We start from the raw sequence: 14,402 nt of genomic DNA on the forward strand, positions 1-14,402 counted from the left end.
GGTTGTGTTGTACTCTGCAAAGATGAATACATTCGAAACAGGGCGCATGTAATCACTCATTCTCATTCAACTCAATCCTCCAGTAACAGGGACTCACTTTAAAAGACACGTCAAGCGGTATCATTTTCATTCATTCTGTCTTGTGTTTAGGGTACCGCACGGGTAACACCGAGGGTCGGAAAGTTGACACCGCACCTGCACCCGCCAACACTGTACCCTTCACGGGTACGGGTACACACCGACCCGTCAATGTCGCGGTTTATGGAAAACACCGCGGTGTCTCTGAACACCGCGGGTACATTACCAAGAAGAGTGTATTAAGTATTAACAACAATGAAATAAAATAGTACTACTTTTCCTTGTCATTCTCCTCTGCTTCGACTTCATTTCGCTTCCGTTTTTGAGTCCTGACAGCGGCTAAAAGGTCCTCCATCACCAGAAGATCACTTCTGCCCCACGCTCCGAGGCAGAGAAAGGCACGAATTGTTGATGGTGCGAGTCGGTTGCGAGTAAAATGACACAAGCGGCCATTGTGGTGTTGGACCACAACTTCGGATGAAAAGAAACTATAGATAGGTGACCGCCAAGTCTTCTTGAGAGCCTCTGTATCATTGTATAATCAGATATTTGCAAAAATCAATGGAAAGAAACATACCAAGATCTGCAGAAGGATCGGGATCAGGCTCGAATGCACCTGCCGTTGATTTGTTATCGTCAGTGGCAAGTGAATCAGTACTTGATCGCGTAAGATCAACGGTGTCTGTGGGGCTCGATCGAGAAGACCGAGACACAAATGACTGCTTGACCTTCTTCAAGGGGCGGGCCAGAGCCTTAGCACCCTTTGCAACAGCCTTTTTGAGTGACCTGGCCTTCTCGGAGATGGACGACGAGATAGACTTAGATGATGAGTGTGACTGGGTAGACGAAGCATCAGATGCCTTCTTTGTGAGCTTAGTTTTCATGGGGAGACGACTCAGTGGACTTACTGGTCTCGAGTTTTTGCCTTGGCTTTATGGTAGTGACTCGAGCTTCTCTGCAACGAAGTGTCAGCTCAATAAATTGCTAGAATGATTCACGGGGGTACAAAAGACATAACAGAAATCAGTATAGCATTCACTTGTGATCCTCAAGCTCTCAGAGGAAGGAAAAACAGAGAATCAAACACGGTGTTCAATGGCTGTCGCGCGCCTGGTTCCCGATTTGGTATATTATACCCGCCCAAACACCGTCAACCCGCGGTGAATGGCCACGGTATGCTCAAGGGTACGACTATCCTACTCCGTACCCGTACCCTCCAAACCCGTCAGCATAGAACCGCGGTGTTACCCGTACCCGTGCGTTTCCCTACTTGTGTTCTATTTCTTATTGTAACACTTACTGCTACAGAACTACGACATTGATGCTTCGAATCTAGTGAGTACTGATCCTACTCCATTGTATACTCATTTATGTATTCTATCTAGGTTGCTGACTGCGTGTGGACCGCAAATATGGTCGAAGTGCTTACGAAGTTCTCCAGTGGCATGTTACATTAGCTGGGCACCGGGGTAGGACGGCCCTGGACGGAGGAGCTGGCGCGAACGAGCACGGGTGGTTTTTACTAGTATTGGCATGTTTTTTATTATTGAAATGCATCGATTTCCGTATATTTGCGTCGAAGCCAGCAAGATATATGAAAGGGACACACAGTTATATTTAGATCTCCGGAATTCTATCTAGTAGTCAATGCGTTGAAAAGCATACACCAGCGCCGATGCGCATCATTTTTGCAGCTACGGAAAGCGCAGATACCAATGCGTGTCTAAACAATACGAAGTGTCATATAGCCACAGTATATCTGCGTGGAAATGGCCATGTCCGATTTTCACTGCGACTGAACGTTGAACAGTTATCACATGGATATATTGGTGTTACTTGGTGTAGGTGGGGCGGTCAATATTCAAATATCCAATGATAACAGGTCATGCGTGAGATTTGTGCCGTTCTCCGCGAGATTTCGCCGCCTCCGGTTTCGCGCCTCGAAATTGACGGTCCTAGCTCCGCTCCACTTTGCAGTCTAAATGTCGGCAGCCATAATTTCACGGGAACCACTCTGACGACATGCTCGCGTCACTGCCTCACCCAGTGGTGATTCCTGCTCATTCTGATTGATATAGACATCCTCCTGTAGTAGATGCTTCATACATATATATATTCACCACCTCTCGGGACTGCAAATCTCGGACTGCAAACCTCACTCATTGGACTGTCAAATTTTCACACGAAGTTGCGGCGGGTGTATGTCGTATATTGCAAATTTACACACCTCTTGTTACTATGCGACAGCAACAGGAAGACCCATCGCGATTCGGCTGATAGGCTGGATAATATCTGCATCAACGCCAAGTCCAATGTATGGGAGGCCCGTCCCGTCGCTCGCGAAGTCAGGTGGGTTAGTACCGGCAAGGAAGGTCTCAGCCTGCCTCTTGACGTAGGCTGTGTTTTGAGGGGTCTGCGGAACGGCTGGGATATACATGACTGGACATTGACCGATTAGATCTGCACATTTACACAAAGCTTATTGAATCAGGCTCACCAGCAAAGTCGCGTGAACCGGTGTGCTCCTGCTCGACAGAATGAACGACATCCTGTGCAGAGAATTAACAAGAATAGAGAATAACAGTGGGAGTATGGCGCACGCAGTGCCAGAATATTCAGGTCACCAGGGTTGACTTTGGGAACGGAGGTCATGGTATCGTGTAGCCTGAGATGAGGATGCAAGTCTGGGGTGGGTCGTAGGTCGACCCAGCCGCTGTCTTGAGGCTGAATGCCAGGAAAATCGGGAGTGGATATATCTAGAATTATTACTCAGGGGGATACTAAAAAAACAAGTCAGTTTATACAGACCGAACACCCAGTTCTTCGGATCAAGTATGTCCTTGGAGTCGAGGGGGACAGTCGGTCGGAAGAATGGGCGGAGGATTGTGTACGCATTTGACAAGGGCACATCGGGGAATACTTTCAGGGTTCCTTGCGTAGGGGCGGTTTCGCTGGAATCGATATCAACCTTCGTATTCAAACTCAATCAAAGGAAGCTCCGACCTCATAGCCAGCCAACCCTGGAAGGTCCGGAACACTGTTGCCTACGAGAAATAAGAGTGAGCCGTGCATTTAATAGCGCTGTCACAGCATACCTGTCCAGGTCTCCCGCACAAGGATGCATGGGCATCAAGACGGCCCTCAAGTTCATATGGGTCGTGCTGGCGCCAGTTACCACTTAATATATCTGCGAAATACTTGCGGGAATTCGGGAATTATTATCTTCCCAGCGCTTGATGGAACCACCTAAAATGCGCATCAAAACCGTTTTTTTTTTCAAGAAAGGCGGGCGCACCATCAACGCGAGGGGGGTGGTCATCCCATTGCACACCAGGGTGACGAATGCGGAACCGATCTGCATATACCAACGGAACGTCGAGATTGACGCCTTCCATTTTCTTGCCGGTCTTTGCACGGTAAAGGTTATTGAGCCAAGTGGAAACTTTAAGAACATTAGGGTGGGCGCGTGCTTGCACTTGTGCTCGGGTCCAAGCTAGTGAGCGGAATCAGTATCCATGAACACTCAGGTGATCAGGAACTATTCCTGACTAAAGGAAGAAGAGTTGCTTGTCTTGTTCTGGATAACCTGCAAGGGTTGTGGGTGAGTGAGATAACGAGCCATCAATTATGGACCCAAGGCCGACCTTCGACGTGAGGGTTAGCTTTGATAACATCTTCCAAAGCAGTCTTCCAACTAGCAGCTTCACCCTCCTCAACAACACCATGGATGATAATAGAAGCCCTTGCGTCGAATATCATCGAGCTGCTCAGGGACCAGCGTGTCCAGGTAATTGAAAATGGACTTGAGGGATATACTACAGAACGATTAGTGACTCAGAAGTGAAAATCGGAGATGACCGACGTTGGGGCCCTCGTCGGCAATTTCTGTCGTGCGCTCATCGAGTTCCTGGAGAAGATCATTCCAAGACTCAGTCAAGCGTCTCTCATAGTCAGGAGTCGCTGCCACAATTTCGCGCTTGAGGTCAGCAAAGCGCTCGGGCCAATTGATTGGCGAAACCATCGCTGAAAGGATGTCCTACAATTATAAATGTTGAACTGAAGCCCCCAGCTCACTCTTATAACCCGTTTAATGATATCATTTCGTGGTTACGGGCCGCTTCTGACATAACCGGTGTTCAGAGGTACACGGCATGACGCCAATAATACCCACACATTACAGCGAGCGCTGATGGAATGCAAGATGGAGGCTGTATGAGCAACGACGCTACGAGTTATTCGGCATCCATCAGTAAGATATTGCTGTGTGTGAGAAGTAGCAGAATACAAAGTTGGACATGTACGCAAAATGTCGCACCCAGAACATTGCAATATTCTCATGCCAGAGCCTCGTGATTCTAATAATAACATCTGAAGCGCAAGCACTCAACAGTTTTGACGCTCACGAGAACTGAAAACGTACCAAAAATTGACACTCAGATGAGGATAGGATAGAGCTGCAGAAACAAGCATCAGGACCCGTAAGTATCAGCCGTGATTCATGGAAAACGATCCGATCCGAATAGGATCTCCGTGCATAAATAAAAATAGGCTGCAAAAGTAGATCCATGCTGAAAATAGGACGATAACGACGAAAGAAAGACAACCCAAGTCGCGGTGTTCAGCCTGTATTATTGCTCGCTCTCGGCTTCAGCTTCTTCCTCTTCCACCGTAGCTTCTTGATACTGTGGATACATAGTCAACCAGCTGTCCTATCACAAGAAACAAATAATATTACCTGTTGATATTCTGATCTGTATTTAGAAAATACAATAATCAGTGACGTACGACGGTACAGATGCGTACAGCACATTAGATCCTGAGTGTTACTCTCTGCCTCAGAGAACTCCATCACATCCATACCCTCCCCAGTGTACCAATGCAAGAACGCGCGGCGCTTGAACATAAGGGCAAACTGGTCAAGGTTGCGTTTGAAGAGTTCCTGAATACAGGTTGAATTTGCAAGGGCTACCGCTGCCTGAGGTTGGCCCACGGGGGGCACAGAGCAAAGCGAAACGGACACGTTGTCCGGAATCCACCTGAAATGTGTCAATGAAGCCTCTGCCAGACCAGAACTTTTGCGTACTCCACAAAGAGATTCGAATTCTTCCGTTGCAGCTGCATGACCGAGTTCTGCACAAACGTCAGTAGTGCGATTTCATCATAGTACTACATCATACCTCTGCCTATGGAAAAGAATCACATGACAAATTCACAAACATGTACAATCAGCGTACCTCATGTGACGACACCTTGCCTCGGAAGATACAAGCAGCAGTCAGGTACCGACTGGGGTTACAAATTTTAGTGAGCCGTTTATACTTGTGCTTCATATGACATACCCAAATCGAGGATCCGAAGCAACCAGAAAGATTCTTTTTGTCAAACAGGCTGCAGCTCAATGAGCGAAAATCGACTGCCATCGATTGTTAAACTCACGATGAGGTGAGTTCGGGAACAGAGAGTCTCTGGAAAGTCCGAGCTTTTGGATCGTAGAATGGAGCAAAACTCGGCATCAGAAAATGGAGCTGGAGCATGGAGTCAGACAAAGTGAAGAAGCACTGCGAAAAACTCACACGAGGGAAGGGAACAAGGTTCATCCCAAGTTTCCGAAGATCACTGAGGAAATTGTTGGAAGGACTAGACACTCATCCATCGGGGATTGCTTACCCGTTGAGCTGACCAGGAAACCTCAGACTCGTGCTGACACCACACATGACCTTGGCTATGAGCTGCGATAGAAATTGAACAATGGCACACGGATGTAAATAAATGAGGCTTACTTCGTTCAAATCTTTGTATGCAGGGCTTTTGATTTTAAGAGTGCGGACGGCTATGTCATACCTGATTTCATTAGGGTTTAGCTCGCCAAACAGATCGGGAAATTCTCACAAGGCCTCGTTGTCGATACAGATGGTAAGATCGCAGTTATCGACTAGTTGATGTACAGAAAGAAGGGAATTATATGGCTGACGCTGATCAGCGACAAATCAGCCAGAGAATGGAAGCCATATCTTACTTCAACAACAGTCTCGGAGACCTGCAAATTAATATCAGTCATCAGCCTCACCTGGGAGACGTCAGCCACTGACATTGGGTGCAGGAAGAATCGAAAACGTAGAAAGCATTCGATCGGGATATTCCTATTCATAGGTCAGTGTACACGTAGACCGGGCAATATTACCAGGGCAGACCTCCCGCAGCTTTGAGAGAAGCAGGGAACCCAGACCAGCGCCAGTACCACCTCCGAGTGAGTGAATTATCTGGAATCCTTGCAATGCCTCTGTAGCCTCGGACTGTCTTCGAACAATATCCAAGATGCCGTCAATCAACTCGGCCCCTGAATTTCGGACTCATCAGGCATCTCAGGAAGCGGATGGTAGCGATATCTCCGCACCTTCGGTGTAATCTAAGCTAGTGTTACGATATATTATCAGATCATGAAGTACAAAGAAACGCAAAACTTACATCCTTTTGCCCAGTTATTTCCAGCCCCTGAGTCGCTAGTGAAGTACGTATCTGGACGAAATAGCTGACCCAGCGGCCCCGAACGAAGCTATAAAAAATCAGAACCTCGTGTAAAAACTGAATTCGGTCAAACTGACGCGATTGCAGACCCCGGATTCGAGATCCACCTGAACGCTTCGCGGGAACATACTTGGTAGGTCCACTAGAGTCCACTTGTGTAAAGTATACGCCTGCCTGTGAACGACAGAGATCAGAAGAAGGCGGTGAGTAGCGTTATGATGACGGACTCGTGCAATTTGTTGAGGGATCATTGCCTTTGTACATCTAGATATATGATGCCGCCATGTCAGCTGATATCTACGTGGGCTGAGTCCTGAGCTTCAAAGGAGCTGCTCACCCCAGCATCGTCGAGGCCATGCTCCGCTAAGAGCATCCTCCAAAAGGCCTCTCCAACTTGGTTTCCTGCCTGCGATGTTATTTTTCATGAACAACCCTGAACCCAGACTACAAGCATCACAACGATTCACCTGCCCGACCTAAATCAACAGAATTGCAAGTCAGAACAACAATCGCGGGACAGATGCTTATGAACCTACTTGAATGTTCACTATCTCTCGAGACATGATGGAAAGACGAAAAGAGATCGATGACCAAGACGGTTCACAAGTTGAACCACAACCAGTAAGTAGCACTATGATTCGAGGGGTTACGCTCGGGGATTGCCGAACATACTTAATAGAGCACCCCATGTGACCGTGTCCCATTTACGCGTCGCGTTCTACCACCAACGTCCATTATGCGTTTCAGAGCTACCATAGAGAATGTCCCAGTTTTCTATCGTCAGTAATTGTATGGACCACATGTTCCGGTCTTTCTGAATCACTTTTAGGTCTCATACAAGCGGTGGAAAAATTGCAGAAAAAATGTATCATGAAGTTCACCGAAACCGAGATGCACGTCATTTGCAACGATGATGCGAACGAGGGTGGGATTCAAGTCTGGTCGTAAGCTGAATCCGGTGTCCTTCTACCGCATGCATCTCATCTTCACGGATAGCGTCGTAAAGGTCGACACCATGTTCACATCATACCGAATCCAATCCAATGCAGACAATGCAATAACCCTGACACTGTCTGCAGAAGCACTGTTATCAGCTCTTCGATCGTCTTCTTCATCAGCATCATCGTCCTCTGTAGCAGCTGCTATCCTTCCTTCGTACGACGCTGATGAAGTCGTCATGAAGCTTGCTAAGAAAAACGAACAGGCCGTGTTGAGCTTCGAGATGTACGGGATGTCCAGGTCAGGACGCAAAGTCCGCGTTACACATGATGTACGTATAGACGTGATGCGGCCAGCGGAAAGTGATAAACTCCACGAACCACGGTGTCCAGACCCAGAGGTAGGTGCTCGTTTTATTTCCTGCATACCGCGGAAGCTAACGCACATCAGGTTCATGTCCTACTCCCCCCTCTACTAAAACTCCGTACCATAGTGGAGAGACTACGTCCACTTTCGGACGTGCTTGCATTACGTGCGAACAACAGTGGCATCCTTCAATTATCCATCAACACCGACACCGTGAAACTTGAGACACAATGGGTCAAATGCGGTAACCCGTCAATAGGTGAGCAACGCGGTCCGCTCTGCTGACGACATATTTTATAACTCTCCTCAGCCAAACATGGGATAGCCCAGAACGACGAAGACGACGATGCAGAAGACATCTTGCTGAATAAGCCCGACCCCGACAAAATGTTTTGCGTGCTCGTCTCCATCCGGAGCTTTCTCAAGTTTTTAAACAGCCATGTTGTATCTGCCACCACAATCTTGTGTATGTATTCCCATTTGCACGTTCCATCTCATCAACACTTTTGTCCATACAGGTTTATGTCACAATCACTGTGCTATCTTGTACGTCTATATCGGCGAAATAGCTGACGCAGGAGGCGTCCTCACGTACTATATTCCGACCGTCATCGATGGCGACGAGTAATTCTCAAGGACAATTCCTTCCACTGTGGTGAGCGTGTCCGCAATCTGACGATCTCAAAGGTAGCTGACCAGATGATAACGCGTTTAACGGTGTAGATCTTCGTCCGCTTGATATCCATTTATCGACCGATATTAACTCCCTTATCACCGGCTCCGACAATTTTCCGGAACAATAATGTTATAATTTTGGGCATGGGCAGAGGCTACAGAGGGATACCAAATGAAGAAACTAACACAATGGCATGTAACATGCAATGTGAGTAATACAGAACATCACGCTTCCCAGAAGTCTTCGTGTTGCACGACCCGCGATACCAGCACGCCCCTATACCTAATTCCACGCTTCCGAGCACACCTTGTCCGGACGCCTGCTGTTCCGGCCTTTGCAATCTATCTTCCCACAATCCTGACACGCATTCATACAAAAAGTGCGTCCACCTTTGCCCTTGCAGTCCTGCGAACCGCACTTACAACAGTGTCGAGTTCGTTTTTGCGAAGGCTCTAGGATCGCAACTTCACTACTGGTCTCACCATAACCATACGCTCGTTTAAGTCCATTTTGCTCACTTGGCGTATGCGGCTGAGAAACTGGTGGAGGCGGAGGATTTTGACTTTGGGGGTGCTGAGGGTAATATGAGTACCCGGGATAGGCATACGATACATACGGGCCTGGCTGTCCGAAAGTAAACTGTTGTACCTGCGGCGGAGCTTGTGCCTGTGCCTGAGGTTGAGGCTGAGGAGGTTGCGGCTGCGACTGCACGGGCGTGGACACTGATGCAGTAGGATGATCAGGCGTAGCACTACCAAGAGTAGATGACGAGGGTTGAGGCATAGCGGGATGAATCTGGGTTGATGGACCGGGCTCTGGGGCACTAGAGTCTGCCTTCCATGCATCACTGAACTCGCCTATAGCGTCCTGCTTGCGCTATTAGCAGACAAGAGGCAGAAGGCGGGTAGATGCATACTTGGTTGTTGTTGTCGATTTCTCGACGAAAGATATCAGCACCCACACCACTATCGTCAACATCAAATTCCTGATCTTGGTCCCTTTTCTCGTCAGCAGGCGGGTTCTGGACGGCGTTGATGATATTGAGAATGTTGTCTTTGGGAATCCCGACTTTAAGGCAGGCTTTCACCATGTTCCAAAGCATTTTGGAGACTCCGACAGCATGCCAATTCCAAACATTGGCTCCAGGGCCCAGATCGGCGTCACCCTGTAACAGCCGCGCTGGAAACTCTTCTCTCAGCCTCACGGGAAGTCCCTGCATAACAGATGCGTCCGTGCTGGCGAATTTGCGTCCTTCAGGAGTCGTGCTAGCGATACATGATATACTTTTACATGCGTACTCGCATCCGATGATGAAGAAGGGTTTGTCAAGATCGTAAACCTTGACTGGGCCGCTTCGAATGCGGCCTCGGTTTTGGAGAGTACTCCCACACGCGGTGCAATGAATGCCGGCAAGAACGAGAGGTAACGGATCCCAATACAAGAATCGATGCTCGGAGTGTGTGACTCGGGCAGTCGTCCGGGGTGCAATCAATGATAAATAAGATGGAGACGAAGGAAGCCACAAAGTCCTAAGAACCGAATATAGAGAAGGAATGGAATGCGCATCTTTGTTCTGGTTTTGGGATGGCATGAGTGAAGCGAGGTGGGACCTGAAAGCTTCTTCGACAGTAGGTCCTCCGCTGGCGATGGGATTGGGTGCGGCGATAGCTCCTAAGAGGGCCTGCATAAGCACATTAGGCTTCGTACACGAAAGTTCCGCCCATTCATCACGATTAAGGTTGGGGTCTATGGAAGGATGTTGAGCGTTCGGGGCTGAATTGCCATTTGTAATGGGGGGTGTGGCTTGTGGGGCTTGAGGGGTGAATCCTTGCCATGGAGGTGGGATGCCGGGGTGTTGTGGGTAATATGCCTGCCGACAAACGATCAGTGCTTTGAAAACCTTGGACAAAGTGGAACACGCACCCCAGGGAATGGTACACCAGGCGGAAGTTGTGGCGCATCCGCACTCAGCTTTACACTCGATCGTCGCTGCTGATTTGCTTTCCGAGCGCCGACAGATCCGGCAGGCAAACCATCTTTACGAGGACGGCCTACCGGACGCTTGATCTTTTCGCTGATGATGGCGGGATCTGGAGGCTGTTTTTTCCCACTTCCTTTGGGTCGTCCAGGTTTGCGCTTAGGGGGAGGCTCATTAGGGTCTACGGCTGTATGTCAAGGGTTAGCAAAGAATAAAATACAGATGATAAAAATTGTACCCTGCACAATAGCAGAAGCCGATTCGACTGGCATGTTCCCCATGGTGTTCTCCATTGAGAATTTCTGGAGATATGTGAGCGGCGTTGAGACATAAAGGAAGCATAAGTTAAAGATGGAAGATTGCAAAGAGGATATCCCTGCAACAAAGACCGAATATACGACATAACCCAACACGCTAGAAAGTAGTTATCCAAGATAAAACAGTAATCTGGACAAGGACATCGCCTATTGCGTGCCTCAAAAATGTTCTTAAAAATGAGAAAAACGTAGGAAAATAGAGGATGAATCTTTGGTGATAAAGGATGTAGAGCTCACCGCTGATGAACGTTAGTCTTTGTAGCTAGTTAATGGAGAGTTTCTTGTTAGCAGTTGCTAACAGCTTATCCCCTGAGACGCTCGGCTGTGGTCGTGAGAAAGCGGTTAGGCGACAAATGCTTTTCCTGTTTTATTCAATCGGAGCTTAAATTGAAACCTTAAATGCTGTCCAACTTTTTATTGCTCCCAATGCTATCCTATCGATTGTAGAGGTGAGTGTACCATGATTTCACTGCTTAGAATCTATTTCACCATTCTACGATGATCTGTAACCGAATGCAATTAGGAAGTGCCGTCTCAAAGTCATCTATTGATGACTGGTGTCGAAACTCGGTTCTCTGACTTATCATTTGACTCGGTGTTCATTTGAAAAATCCACTCATCTTTTTCTCCATAGGTGCTTAATACGATCAAGAATTCGTATTCGCTATGGCATGGTTCTACAAGGTAACAGTACAAATTGCAATTGCATTACAGTAATATTGTGTTTTTGAAAAGCCTTCTCTATATTATATATTCCATTTTCTAGTTGGACAACTGCTTGATCTTCATAATGATCGCTGTGGGAACGTTACAATTAACATCAGTCAGCACCAAATTCAAGAATAACACAAACATTGAGGGTCAAGGTTTTGGTAAGGAATTTGCTCGGACAGACCACCACAGCCTTCCTTGATCGTACCCATGTAGCCGTACTTCGGTGTGAGCTGGCGCTCGATGAGCCAAGTACCCATCTTCGAACCAAGCTGGAAGAGCAGTTAGTGTGGGTCTATCGCACACGAATGGATACATACCCCGGTCTTCTGGTTCAGTGACTCAACGACCAGCACGAAGGGGCTTGAGCCAATCTTCCTGAGCGTTTGTTCGTCGACCAAGTTGAGCGTAGGCTTGTTGATCAAGCCAACATCCAGGCCCTCCTGGCGGCAGCGCAGGACAGCATCCCACGAGCGGTAGAGCATCTCACCGAAAGAGACAACGTATCCAGCCTTGCCCTCGACGATCGTCTCGTCCTTGCCAGGCACAAACTTGTAGCCGTCACCGAAGAATTTGGTACCGTCCTCCTTGAGGATGTAAGGCACCTTCGAACGCGTGGAGAAGACGAAGCGGAGACCACGCTCGAAGAAGACGCGCTGGATGACAGCCACCATCTGCAATGGGTCGGCAGGGAAGTACAGCCACGACTGAACATCAGAGAGACCATTGTCGGCGAAGAAGGAGTTGACACCAAAGTGGCAGGTGTTGTCGGCCATCTATTGACAAAGTGAGCCCAAGCCTCAGATCTAACACCGATAATTCACACACCTCATCAACACCAGAGTGCGAGAAGTGACTAAGAACATTGCAGTTGTTCAGCCGGGCCATGGTGACCTCAGAGATAACCATCTCAAGGAAAGCGGAGAAGGTTGAGAAGACACCGAACTTGTTCGCGTCGAAACCGAAACCAGCAGCTGTCGAGAAGTTTCCACGTTCCATGATACCGGATGGAACGAACACCTCAGGGTGCTTTTGGTGGATAACCTTGAGGCCAGTGGAACCCTCGAGATCACCTTTTTGAAATGAGCTAAGTTCCTAAATTTATCGATGAACTCACTGTCGATCACCATGACTCTTTCGGCAGCCTCTTCCTTGCTAAGCTTGTCCAGTACCAAGTTGACAGCTTCACCAAAGACAACACGGTTTGCGCCAACTTCCTTGGTGGAGCCAATGTATAAGTATGGCGCGCTCGAAGGCTTAATGTTGTTGAGGATACCCTCCGACGTTGAAGCGGGGTATCCCCGCGCGGTGAGGTATTTGATGGCGGCCTTCACAGGGATAACATCGTGCCCGTGAGTGCTACCCTCAATGTCAGCAACACCTGGCGCCATAAGACGCTTGGCAACGACTAGAGCCATGATCAAAACTCAAGTTACGCTGGGAAATCGACGGGCTTACCAGCAGCAGGACCATCGTAGGTGACAATCGCAGCGATGGCGGTCCACAGGGCGTCGATGTCCTCGCCCTGAACAGTGTAGACCTTGAGACCGTGACCCTCAAGAGTCTTACTGACGTCGTAGCCCTTGAGGTACTGAGATGGGTGTCCGGCGATAGTGACGTCATTGTCATCGATCAACAACTTAACGTTCAAGTTCTGCGCGACAGCCAATCTGGCAGCCTCGGCATCGTTACCCTCCTGCTGGGAACCATCGGAACCCAAACAGAAGACAACTTTCTCCTTGTTGGCCATGGCGACACCGTTCACCATGGGCCACATGTGACCAAGACGGCCAGAGGAGAACTTGACACCAGGTGTCAAACCCAGTTCGGGGTGACCAGGTAACTTTGAGTTGGCTTCACGGTAGTGAAGAAGGTGCTCAGGGGGGATGTGCCCATCGAGAGCAGCGAGGAGGTATTGAGTCGCGACACGGTGACCTTAATATATTGTTAGGTCGAGTCCAAAATATGCATATACTCATTTGCATACCTGCCTCGTCGAAGACGATGGGGAGGTATTTCTCCGACGCCTCGAACAAGCTGAGGAGAATGCACACCTCCGGAATAGTGTCATAAGCTCCACCTGATGCGAACGGTAAGCGAGAAGCAAGCTATCGGAGATCAAGGCCACAAACCAGTGTGCCCGCTCACTCCCCGAGCAGCGCCTGTTGCAGTGAAGAGCACGAGGGCATCACGGAGAAGCTGGATGTTGTGCAGAAGAGTCGATCTCTGCTCTGCAGTCAACTGGGGCTTGGAGGGGTCAAGGGTCAATCTTATCGCATCATAAAAACCCCGATTGAGCACATATTCCAAATTTAATGCGACAAGAAGAGAACACTGACTTTCTGTACTGCTTGAGATCAATTGGGAACGCGCTCTCTGTGCCGGGCATTTTGGGAGATCAGGTGCTTCGGAGGTCTAAGTAATTGTGGTGTGATGATGGACTTGATCCATTCGATCCTTACCTTTATCAAGGTGAGCGTGTGAACTTGCATTTCCGCGGGCCGCACTGGTAGCGAGCAACTCACATGAGACCAACATGCAACGAAAGGAAACGTTCGAAAGCTTTCACAAGCGAGAGCGCACTAGTACTCAGCTAGTCCCGGAGTGCAAGGTCACTGGTTACTAGGCCATTTGCTCACAGCACTGCTTCATTATACGTCCCTTGGATGAGAGAACTACACTACCGTGAGTACGTTCACATTTAGATTAGTGCAGATCTTCCCAATCATGTGAGGGTTGTCGCAGATTCATGAGTATCGGCGAAAGTTCTGTGAGTCTCGTATCCGCCTTCCTGTGGAACGAACGAATCCTG

General features: G+C 48.6%; 5 protein-coding genes across 5 annotated transcripts; 1 reads left to right on the forward strand and 4 right to left on the reverse strand.

Moving 5' to 3' along the window:
* Positions 1-2,314: 2,314 nt before the first annotated feature.
* On the reverse strand, positions 2,315-4,099 carry DFJ58DRAFT_728031 (uncharacterized protein; the record flags this gene model as incomplete). Its single annotated transcript, XM_041385544.1, has 10 exons — positions 2,315-2,517; positions 2,576-2,627; positions 2,713-2,834; positions 2,887-3,029; positions 3,082-3,122; positions 3,174-3,265; positions 3,374-3,571; positions 3,628-3,664; positions 3,712-3,893; positions 3,937-4,099. The coding sequence occupies 10 exons, from the start codon at positions 4,097-4,099 to the stop codon at positions 2,315-2,317; spliced, it is 1,233 nt and encodes a 410-aa protein (XP_041243826.1).
* A 188-nt stretch (positions 4,100-4,287) lies between these two features.
* DFJ58DRAFT_788874 (beta-tubulin 2) lies at positions 4,288-7,235 on the reverse strand. Its single transcript, XM_041390176.1, is given in 19 exon segments — positions 4,288-4,446; positions 4,499-4,782; positions 4,887-5,114; positions 5,162-5,208; positions 5,313-5,364; positions 5,418-5,450; positions 5,515-5,603; positions 5,652-5,694; positions 5,746-5,807; positions 5,859-5,919; positions 5,968-6,044; positions 6,095-6,115; positions 6,168-6,218; positions 6,270-6,415; positions 6,544-6,631; positions 6,681-6,710; positions 6,730-6,777; positions 6,905-7,009; positions 7,140-7,235. 18 exon segments carry the CDS (start codon positions 7,164-7,166, stop codon positions 4,707-4,709), a joined length of 1,284 nt encoding a protein of 427 aa, XP_041243827.1. The 5' UTR covers positions 7,167-7,235; the 3' UTR covers positions 4,288-4,446; positions 4,499-4,706.
* Positions 7,236-7,287: 52 nt separating this feature from the next.
* DFJ58DRAFT_387244 (cell cycle checkpoint) lies at positions 7,288-9,013 on the forward strand. The gene is made up of 7 exons (XM_041380151.1): positions 7,288-7,382; positions 7,433-7,547; positions 7,600-7,942; positions 7,993-8,167; positions 8,219-8,374; positions 8,427-8,569; positions 8,632-9,013. The coding sequence occupies exons 1-6, from the start codon at positions 7,340-7,342 to the stop codon at positions 8,534-8,536; spliced, it is 942 nt and encodes a 313-aa protein (XP_041243828.1). The 5' UTR covers positions 7,288-7,339; the 3' UTR covers positions 8,537-8,569; positions 8,632-9,013.
* Positions 8,867-11,202, reverse strand: DFJ58DRAFT_703431 (uncharacterized protein; the record flags this gene model as incomplete). Its single annotated transcript, XM_041383654.1, has 4 exons — positions 10,801-11,202; positions 10,508-10,749; positions 9,501-10,454; positions 8,867-9,454 (listed from the first exon to the last, which is right to left on the reverse strand). The coding sequence occupies exons 1-4, from the start codon at positions 10,853-10,855 to the stop codon at positions 8,867-8,869; spliced, it is 1,839 nt and encodes a 612-aa protein (XP_041243829.1). The 5' UTR covers positions 10,856-11,202.
* Positions 11,203-11,301: 99 nt separating this feature from the next.
* DFJ58DRAFT_788890 (thiamine diphosphate-binding protein) lies at positions 11,302-14,052 on the reverse strand. Its single transcript, XM_041390177.1, has 9 exons — positions 13,930-14,052; positions 13,723-13,859; positions 13,578-13,670; positions 13,049-13,525; positions 12,708-12,998; positions 12,419-12,663; positions 11,911-12,366; positions 11,733-11,862; positions 11,302-11,676 (listed from the first exon to the last, which is right to left on the reverse strand). The coding sequence occupies exons 1-9, from the start codon at positions 13,977-13,979 to the stop codon at positions 11,642-11,644; spliced, it is 1,914 nt and encodes a 637-aa protein (XP_041243830.1). The 5' UTR covers positions 13,980-14,052; the 3' UTR covers positions 11,302-11,641.
* Between the last annotated feature and the right edge of the window lie 350 nt (positions 14,053-14,402).

The sequence above is a fragment of the Suillus subalutaceus genome (genome assembly GCF_016647625.1).
Source record: "Suillus subalutaceus strain FC151 chromosome Unknown DFJ58scaffold_54, whole genome shotgun sequence".
Lineage (NCBI taxonomy): Eukaryota > Fungi > Basidiomycota > Agaricomycetes > Boletales > Suillaceae > Suillus > Suillus subalutaceus.

Excerpts from the sequence above, each read along its gene's own strand:
- DFJ58DRAFT_788874 (XM_041390176.1), bottom strand. The coding sequence starts at position 7,166 with ATGTCTCGAGAGATAGTGAACATTCAA. Across the intron at positions 6,632-6,680 it reads AATCCGGGGTCTGCAATCGC|CTTCGTTCGGGGCCGCTGGG; the intron begins GTCAGTTTGACC and ends GATTTTTTATAG. Across the intron at positions 5,808-5,858 it reads CATACAAAGATTTGAACGAA|CTCATAGCCAAGGTCATGTG; the intron begins GTAAGCCTCATT and ends TTTCTATCGCAG.
- DFJ58DRAFT_788890 (XM_041390177.1), bottom strand. The coding sequence starts at position 13,979 with ATGCCCGGCACAGAGAGCGCGTTCCCAATTGATCTCAAGCAGTACAGA. Across the intron at positions 12,999-13,048 it reads CTACGATGGTCCTGCTGCTG|TCGTTGCCAAGCGTCTTATG; the intron begins GTAAGCCCGTCG and ends TCATGGCTCTAG. Across the intron at positions 11,677-11,732 it reads CCAAAACCTTGACCCTCAAT|CGATCATTATGAAGATCAAG; the intron begins GTTTGTGTTATT and ends ACGTTCCCACAG.
- DFJ58DRAFT_387244 (XM_041380151.1), top strand. The coding sequence starts at position 7,340 with ATGCGTTTCAGAGCTACCATAGAGAATGTCCCAGTTTTCTATC. Across the intron at positions 7,943-7,992 it reads CACGGTGTCCAGACCCAGAG|GTTCATGTCCTACTCCCCCC; the intron begins GTAGGTGCTCGT and ends AACGCACATCAG. Across the intron at positions 8,375-8,426 it reads ATCTGCCACCACAATCTTGT|GTTTATGTCACAATCACTGT; the intron begins GTATGTATTCCC and ends TTGTCCATACAG.